The 9,824-nt window shown below is 40.0% G+C and overlaps 1 protein-coding gene across 1 annotated transcript in view; it reads left to right on the forward strand.

The window, feature by feature from the left end:
* LOC104508554 (transcription factor SOX-5) overlaps positions 1-9,824 on the forward strand; it is a gene marked incomplete at both ends in the record, with an annotated part of 132,789 nt that overhangs the window by 96,416 nt on the left and 26,549 nt on the right. Inside the window, one exon of the mRNA XM_010150213.1 lies at positions 7,880-8,026. Within this exon, the coding sequence (XP_010148515.1) occupies positions 7,880-8,026 (147 nt within the window). The remainder of the gene's footprint in view (positions 1-7,879; positions 8,027-9,824) is intronic.

Raw genomic sequence — 9,824 nt, forward strand, 5'->3', positions numbered from 1 at the left:
CCCTACAAGAGTACAATGTCTGTGTCACTTTACTGACTTCAAGCTTCTAATCTGGAAAAGCTGTACTGGGACAGAAGTCTCCATGTGGACCCTTCATACAAACACTTCATTACAGAATAGTCAGCTCTATTCTTCATTACAGAATAGTCAGTCATAAAAGAATGCAGTTTACAAACCAAATGCCCCTTCTTAAGTTACACATCCCGGTTGTTGGTCTTCTACATTACCACTGCCCATCTTCCTGTATGCTCCTGTAAGGAGTATGCTGTCAAAAGTATGTCCTCACCTTAAAGAAACTCATATATTTTTTTTTTTCCCCTAACAAAAGAAGTTCTGGTGTCATAAAAATAAATAATAATAATGAGAGCAAGAATGCATTATATTCTGGTGCTGCACAACAAGCTGTAGGAATAAATTGTTGTCAGATTATATATTTTTCTTAAATATGTACAATATTAATTACTTTCCTTGAAGGGGACACTGTTCATCTGCAACATTTCATCCAACAAGCTTCTTCCAGAAGACATTATCGACTTTGCTTTCCAGTATGCATTCCATATAGTCACTCTATTTCAATTACTGTCATATGGTGTGAACATGGTATGTATGAATATGTAGGCCACTTGGGCAGTTTTCCAGTTAAAAACTCTTCATTTGTAAAGAGCAGGCAATCTTAAACACACAGTTTACAATGATATTTTATCACAGAAACTAGCAGATCTTATTAGCCTCTGATAGGAAGTGTCTATTGATAAGTTCCTACAGTTACATCCTGTAGAAGGATTGTCTTCTTGTTAAGGCATGGGACAAAGGAGCCATGAGGTCTAGACTCTAATCGGGAGTTTCCTACAGTCTTCCTGTGTCACCAGGAAGTCAGTTGATGTCACGGGTGCCGATTCTCACCTTGCTAATATTTGAGTAGCGTTTATCCATTGACAGAATTAAAGACTGCTTTTCAAGGAAAACTGATTCCATTAATATTTGTCCACTGTTGTGTAGCTTCCTACAGGAGCTATGATAAATACAAATATAGCTGTAGTGTAGCTAAAATGATTGTCCGATCCATCGAAACTACATTATTGCCTAACAAAACTCAGAGATACCATGAATTGTACCTACTTTTTTTTTTTTTTGCTTTATCCACTGTTTTACAAGCAAAGCAATCATTGTTTTGAAGGTACTGCAGTGGTGATATTTATTATCTTTATTACTTTGAAGGCAGACTTAAAGCTGACTCAGTTTTTCAGGGACCTGGACTCCAGCCTTGTTTCTGGATGCCAAGGACCCCCAGTTGGTCATAGCATGGAAGTTCCAAATGCGGAAAGAACTAGTGCATTCAGCCTGGCACGGGCAAAGCAGCCCTGCTGACTGCAGTGGGATTATTCTCAGGAATAAGGGCTGCAGGCCTGGAACCCTAGAGATCAGCTACCAGAATCATATTTTATGGAGACTTGTGGTTACTGATTCTAAAAGTGATGTTTTTCTAATATGAGAGAGATGGTGGTTACAAGGCTGTGCTTGTAACTTGCATGCAAGTGTATAAATGGAGCCTTGTTCTGTTTGTGAATGCTTTACAGTTTTTTCTAATGAGAACTTGTTTTTCTTAATGTTTCTTTCTAAGTCTCAAGTTTTTTAAGGCCAGAGAGACTGTTAGATTGTCTAGTCTGACAAACAAAATATAAAATATTACTGAGCATAATAAACTCTTTGTTTAGAGTTCATCTTCCAGAAATACATCTTATCTTGACTGAAACATCGGGAGTCAAAATCCACCATTTCTCTAGGCAGCTCCTCCGAGTGTTACCAACGCTCTCCAATTAAAAGCAACATATAACATATCTATTACTTTGCCCAGTTTATATTTTCAAGTATTTATTATTGTTCCTTGATTCATGATTTGCTTACCTGTCTTCCTCCTTTAGACTAAATGCAGGGCAAAGCTAGAATGGGAGTTTTTGAAAGGAAGTTAGCTAGTTTCTGTGGCCAAGGAAAGAACAGTGTAGCTTTTCAACATTTAGTGTATCTTCTCTAGTGTCTGTGTGGTCCACAGTTTTGGGATGAATTCATCCAGCTTGCTATTTTTCACTTGGTGAATAAAGGAAACAGTAGTTCAGGCAAGGTCCCCTGACAGAAAGAGTCTCTGTGGGATATAATCATTCCTCATCACTGAGAGCCAGGGCAATTTCGTCTAGGAGATGGGTGTGATAAAGACATGCAGTAGGTGGAACAGTAAGAATTGTCCAATGCCATTCAGAATTCTAAAGAAAAAATAAAATAACACCAAAATAAACCAAAATACTCTAAATGCATCTCAGGATCTCAGGCTGTATTGTTCTTTTCCAGAATTAGCCCAAAGTGAATGCTAGCAAACTCAAGCACTGAAGCTGAGTGAAATTCAACTTGCAATGGGTTCTTTGGCCAGCGTTTTAAAGGAGCTTATTGAATTTGTGCCCACATATTATGTGTGTTTTCTGAAAAATCTCCCAGTTGGTGCAAACAAATGGCACTTTAAAGCCTTTGCTGAAGTTTTGAATGTACAAATTAGTGTGTCCCTTTGAAATGTATGACTGACAATCTTTGAAGGAAACTCAGACACAGAAAAGATGGAAATCTGGCATTTGTACCTTTCAGGTATGTAATGATGAGCTAAATGAAGAACTTCTTACATACATAGAAGATCTAGAAAGCATTGCTCCCAGTCACTAATGAGTGCAGGTTTAGTTCTGATTTCTGTAGATAACTTTATGTCTATGTCGACATTGCCTTTAAAAAGGTGTCTTACAGTAGGTTGTATGTCAGAGGTTTGCTTTAAGTGAATTGTTTTTTCTTTCTAATCCTTTTCTCCTTTTTTCTAAATAAGAAGGACACCTGAACAGATACAAAATTAATCCTTTCTGCCGTAATCAAACACTTCACATCCCTTATGTAAGCATAAAATTTGAGGTAAAGAAAGTGAACTTCATGTATTTTGAATGAGAGAATCTCAATTTATACCATTTCCCCCCCCCGATTATGCAAAAATCAAAGAACAAGGCTATTCATGTGTATATTTTTAATGATGGGTCTCAGAAGGACAAAGAAATTGAAGTGTTGGATCTGTCAACAGTTCAGAGATTGAAGCACATTGGTTTGTAAATTCATCACTGTGATAACTCCACTGAAAAACTAGTTTATATTAGAAACAAATTTATTGCAGTAACTGATTCGATTTCCAGTACCACCTGTCTCTGTCTCTCTGTGTTTTTTTTTAATAACAGCTCTTAATCTCTACTGTTCACTAATAAAAATATTTTAATAAGAGATAATAGTGTAATCCAAATGCCTATAGGTGCTTGAATCAACTATCTCTGCCTATGTAATTGCTAACACTTTGTTCAACCCTTTTTAAAATTGGTATTAAATCTCATTCTCATTTTCTGTATTAATAGAACAAGAATTCATTTTTAGTGTACCCTCAAAGCAGTAATGAGCATTGTTAACATGTAACAACAATGCCCAAGGGGAAAGTTTTCGAAGCCGGTCTAACCTTAAGGCTTTGCTATTGATGTACTACAGAGTCATCAAGCCAAGAGCTGTTAGAGCTAGTCCATTTGGAGAGTTCAGCGGAATATTTCTGCTTAATTATATTGGAAGAATTATAAATGGTTTAGGTGGTGACCTAGGGAGAAGGGGGAATTTTTGTTTAATAGCTTAAGAACAGAGGGGCAACATTAAAAAAGTAACTATACCTCCTGCTCATTTTAAAGTGTATCACATTGTGCTTTTGTTCTGATGATTTTGCTTCCATACAGATTTTCATAGAAGGTTAATGAGGAAGCATTAACAAGGCATGCGGTATTGCACATGGGCAGGGGAGCTGAAACGTAGTTATTTAGTTATAAACAAACAATAGATGTTACTTTTTAATTGCTTTTTCAGAAGCCCAATTCTGCCTTCTTGAGGAAGTATTATCTATCTTATTAAATTCAGAATATTATCCTTATTTTCTTTATTGTGTATAGCCAAAATAAGCTTGCCTAAAGCAGTAGTGCTTCACTGATTTCAACTGAATGCCGTGGTCACAATGAACCAGTCAAGACCCTATAGACTGGAAGTCCTGTATGAGTTGTAGTCCTGCAAAATGACCTCCTTGAGTGCTAGACTTTGAGACTGAGTCTTAAGGTTACCTAAGGTAGCAGAAGTGGCTTCAGGAGTCTCTATTTGGGGTACAAATTAAGAGGCTCAAGAACAGGGTATTACAGCGGTGACAAAGAATAACATAATTTTCATTGCAATTTTTGAGGCCTTGGTGTCATTACTGTGAAAAGTATAAGGGTGCATTTTAGATGATGGTTGAATGTTTCGACAGAGACCGATTCACACACTGGTCCGAAATATGAAATTCTACTGGGGAAGCAAGTGTAGAAATGTTCTTTTGTTGGAGTTGAGTTTGTCTATGAAATGAATGCATAAATTGTTGTTATTTAGCCATTTTAATTCCCAGCACTTGGTCATACCACTGCCCTTTCCTTGGGTATAAGCTAAAGGTTATCATGTCCTAAAACAACTAAATATGACCAGGCAGGTTCAATAATGTCAAAACGAAAAAATAATGGAAATCTAAGAAAAGTTCTGTGCATTTTATATTTCTCTCAATTTTTTTTTTTTTTTTTTTTTAAATGGGGAGGTAATATAGGAGTTTTCTTACTGGTTAAATAGGATTCAGACCCTTGCAATTTCATAAGCTACTTGTTTTTCACTTTAGAGCTGGGCCTGATGTTGCTTTTCAGTAGAATAGTTGGTTTGTGTTGTAGGAAGGAACTTTTTAAGAGGGTACTTTAACAAGGGACCTCTTATAAGTTTTTATTTAATGTTTGTTTTTAATTCTCAAAATGAATTTAATAGAGGTGAGATGTTGAATCTGATAACAGGAGGACAGAAGTTTGTACAAAGCATGAATGAAGGCTTTATAGGTTTACTTCCACTCTTCCTTCCAGATTACTCCACACTATACTGTGTGCTTCACTCTCTTGAGGTAAATCTGTCCCTGAACTGAGAATAAGGCTTGCATTTGAAATTCCATCTATTTCATTTATCATCTCAAAATACAGCTTTCTCCTGGGCTGTTGCATCGGGAAATTCATTCCCCATGCTTATTTAGTCATCGTCTGCTTCGCATGCATTGCCAAAAAGGTGGGTGATGGCAGTACTGCGAGGAGGAGCCACGGCTTCCAGCACGTTTCGCAGTGACCGCTGAACTGGCGTAAGATGGTACAGCTTCTTGGACACCATGTTCTGCAGCTATTCCATATAGTCTGGTTCTTGCGATTCACTCTGTGGACCTCCACAGAAGGCTGAGAGCTGTGTGAGGTAGTGATTTCCTTTGCTTTTCAGGGTAAGGATTCTGTTGGAAAATCTTCCCCAGATGCTGAAAGAAATTTCTGGGAGACTCGGTCCTCAACACGCTAGTCCCTGTATGGCCTATCAGTATCTCAGTTGGTTCAGGACTACTGAGTGTCCAAACTGTGTTACTTTTACCTTTGCTTGTGGACTAGACATATTCTCTGATATCTACAGATTAGCAGCAAGCTTAAACCTTTCCTGCCCAATGGCTGTTTGACTTGCTTTTGTCTTTTTCCCATAGTTGCCTCAATTTGTTTTGTCATTTTTTTTCAACAGGGAGCCAAAGAAAAGGAAAAGCTTTCCCTAGACCTGCTCTGTCATCACCAGAGTCCGATTATGTTTGAGCTGTTCCCTAGTCATGTATCCTATTTCTTAAACAACTGTTGCCCTTCTGATATATTAGTTCATACATAAAGCTGGCTTGGTTTTCCTTGAACTGCCTGCTACTGTTCTTCTGTAGTTCACACAGACGCTTGCTCCTTTCTCCCTGATGGATTTAGACTTCTTTTGAAAGAGTGAATGGATATGAGCTTCAACTGATAAATACATGCATTTGAATCTGTGACTGATTTGTAGCTGGATTGTTTTTGATGACTTTTATCTGTAGTTGATTTGCATCTATTTGGCTTAGAATCACTGGGGGTAACACATAGAATAAATGAATAAATAAATTTGAGGAAGAGGCAAGGAGAGAACAGATGAATGAATGGATGATAGAGAAAGAGAGGGAGACTAAACAGAAAGGGATGGATAAATGGTGATTAAGAATACAGAAAAATAAGGAACAAGTAGTGATCAGAGTAGAGAAAAGAAATAAAAAGGATTCAAAACTGAAAAGACTAGAAAGTCTGAAAAGAATAGAAAGAGTGAAAAAGAAATAAGGAAGAACTTGGTGCCTGATTACACCTAAAAGAGCAGAATTGGGTTACTTTTAATTATGTGAAAGGGCTAAGATTGTGCACCAGGGAAGGGAAGAGTTTATACTGGGAACCACAGGACAATGCCCGAGGTTGTCTGAGACTCAGAGCAGTAAATCTTGCCCAGTTGATCAAGTTAAGTGTTTTGCTGCAGGGCTTATGTACTCTGAACTCAATAGCAGTGTCCTCCTACCTTTTTCACAGCTCCATGTGGAATACTCCTGTAATGAATCCTCATTTTCCTCTTCCAGACTTGATGGCTTGGGTTAGCATTTCTTTATGCCCTCGAATCTGACCTTTGTTCTTTCATCAGCATGTACAATTAACTAGAAAACAAGAGCGAAACAACTAAGCACCACTAACAAGACTTCTTAGACTAGTCATATTGAAGCCACCTTGGTTTTTTTCCCACCCACTACCATGTTCGTGCATGTTAACCCTTGTCACGTTGCATCTCAGAGGCTCTGTTAGCAGCTGCAGGCAGGGAGCACTGATGTTCAGAGTTACACATTACACGTGTTCTGCACAGCACAAATAATACATAGCATGAGTCTCTGAAACGGATACTGTGACCGAGGAGGGAAAGCCTTTCTTCCTCCATTACCTGCTCTCTCAGGCTTCTGACTTGTATTTGGTTTCCTCTCTATCCACAAAGCAGCAACAATTGCTGCTTCTCTTGCCCACCATGTTTATTTTCTCCACTTTTTATTTGGAGGTCGAGGGAGCTTCCAGGCACTGACAATTTCCCCATTTTCTCTCTGCTTTTGACCTCTATTAAACTCTTACTATAGTGCTTAACTTTAAACAGATGACTATGATCGTAAGTATTCACATGCTAATAATCAAATAGGTGTTTAAAGTACCTTTCTGGGTTAGTTCTGAAGAGCAGAATGTTCCCCAGTGGGCAGCTATTCCACAAAGACAGCTCTGCATCTGTCACAGAAAGGGTTCTGGGTCTATGCTGGAGCTTCCAGTTGCCAATGGACAGTACATTACCATGGATATGTGTGTATTTCTGTTGACTGTAGTGGTTCCCCAGAACCCAACTGAGGGTGGTCTCTCACGGTAAGTGCTAAACAAAATTTTGGCGTTCCCTGTCTGAGACACCTCACAGCCTATGCAAACAAGGCAAGCATAGCCAGGGAGAGAAAGAAGCATAGAACGGTAGCAGAGAGACCATCCCATCAAACATCATATGAATTTCACAGGCATCGATGCATATTATCGGTGGAGATGTTGTTATCCCTAAGTCATCTCAGGAAAAGGAAGATTGCCCAGTGGCTCAGGCAAACCGTGAAGATTAGCTTTTGTTCCTTGTTTTGAATCCCTGGACACACAGGACACATTGGGACATTTCTCATGGTGACGTCTGTCATTCGTCCCCTGAGGAATGAGTCACAAAAAGTTGGGATGACAAGTCTTGTCTTGAAATATACCAGTGTGCTAAATAAAAAATACCCGTCAGAAGGAAAATATATCATCTGCAGTGGGAGAAGTTTGGGGAAAATTACTGATTTATTGATGATGTCTCTCTCTCCCTCTGCCTCACCCCAAACCCATTTTTTTGTTTGTTTTCACAGCAGTTGTATGCTGCCCAACTTGCTGCGATGCAAGTGTCTCCAGGAGGCAAGATACCTGGCATACCCCAGGGTAACCTCGGTGCTGCTGTGTCCCCTACCAGCATCCACACAGACAAGAGCACAAACAGCCCTCCACCCAAAAGCAAGGTACCGTGCCAGGCCCTGCAGCATTGCGTTTCTGACAGTGTGGGTACTTGCATGTGGTTTTGTTTCTTCTGAAGGGTATCTGTGTGCCTCTCAGTTGGAGAAAGCTTTGTTCTCAGGGTGGTTTCCTGCACTAGGAGGATCTTCGTAGTGCCATTTTTCCACTGGGAGAACCCCAGCACAGTAATACCAAACCACCATTCTCACACGATGTCAGTCACAGACACCACCTTCGCTGAGGTCCCGTGGCTTCCCTTGCAGTGCCCTGGCTATCCCACTGCTGTTTCTTCCATCTTCAGTAGCAGGTTGCAGGCTGAGGTGACCAGCTCCTATTCCAGCACATAACACGTTTCCTTTCAGGATGCTAAACCAGAGTCAGGTTAGCAGTGTGTGAGCGAGAGATGGGAAGCAGTGGGGCACCTCATCTGTAGCCAGATCCTGTCCTGGCTTCAGTGGGAGTTTGTGGAGGAACAAGTCTCCACAGCAGTGTCTGCTGTGTCACGGAACAGGACTGGTGTCCATCAAACGATGGGCTCTGATGAGTAATTTTCGTCATAGCTGGGCAGTTAGGTCCATACTCATGTAGGAGGTCAAGTTAGCAGCTTGTAGTCACATCAGCGTAATGCCACCAGTGTGTGACTAGTTATACCTAGAAAATAGACACAGAGTATGTCCAGCAGAGGATGAGCTCAGTCTATGCCACAGCTGAGCAAAATTAATGGGTCAGAATTGAATGGCACATCTTAGGTGTTGCAAAACTACTAGGAAGAGTTTATTTAAGGAATGCAGGGGAAAAGCAGTCCCATTTAGGTGATAGCAAGAGCTTTGATAAAAATGTGTCCTATCTTTTTGCTGGTGTCCTCTAGCATGCTGTTCATGTCCTTTGTCATGTCAGAAAAGATTCCTTAAATTGACAGTAGTGTCTTAGTTTTACCTTAACAGTAAAGCAGTACAGATTAAAAATAACCAGCCAAATAAATAATGCCATTGTCAGCTCAGTGAGATACGTGTTCAAAGCATAAAATAGATGGTGTGGAACCAGTAGCTGTTGTGTTAATGAATCAAGCTCTGGGTCTATGTTTTCTTTCTTCTCTTCTCAATGCAGACTTTCTGACTTCCCGAAGCTTATCCTGAGCTTGGCCTCTTTTCTATACTGTAGAGCAAGGAATCACAAAGCCATGCAGTGCTCGATGATAGGGTTTTGGGGTTTTTTCCAAAAAGTCATGTCTATGGTTAACAAGAGATTTCTGTGCATTTTACAAGGGGCTTTTGTGTGTGGCTAGCGGCTTGCTAGGTCCACTACACTTAAAATCCCAGTGTTGTTTTTGGATCTCTCGTGCACAAGCAGAATGTCTGATGAGATCTAATGGGACACAGTATTTATTTTGTGGCAATTGTGGAATTAGAAGGCCTGCCATATCTACCAGTAACATCAAGCATAACCGGTCTTACTGGCAGCTGTCAAGATCGGCTCTGTTCTCCCTTGTGTTTTATTGCTTTTCGTATTTGTAGGTGTTCCAGTGCCTTTGGCTTGCAGTTCTGTAGGACACAAACAAAACTTATTTGCAAATTGCAGGGAGGGGGAAAAAAAAAAACGGGCTGAAAGGAAAGGAAAGGGGCTCCAAAAAGCTGTAAAATTGTGCAGCGTGAGCCCTGTGATGCATGCTGTTTTCAATCTGCTGTGTGCCAGTTGGAGGCTCAGAGAGAGAGCGAGAGAAAGAGACGGGATAATGCTGAGAAATGATAGAGTGGCTGTGACCTCCAAGCTCAGCCTGGAAATCCAAGACATTGATTTCACTTA

This window comes from Eurypyga helias, unplaced genomic scaffold (genome assembly GCF_000690775.1).
Source record: "Eurypyga helias isolate BGI_N326 unplaced genomic scaffold, ASM69077v1 scaffold15404, whole genome shotgun sequence".
In the NCBI taxonomy this organism is placed as follows: Eukaryota; Metazoa; Chordata; class Aves; order Eurypygiformes; family Eurypygidae; genus Eurypyga; species Eurypyga helias.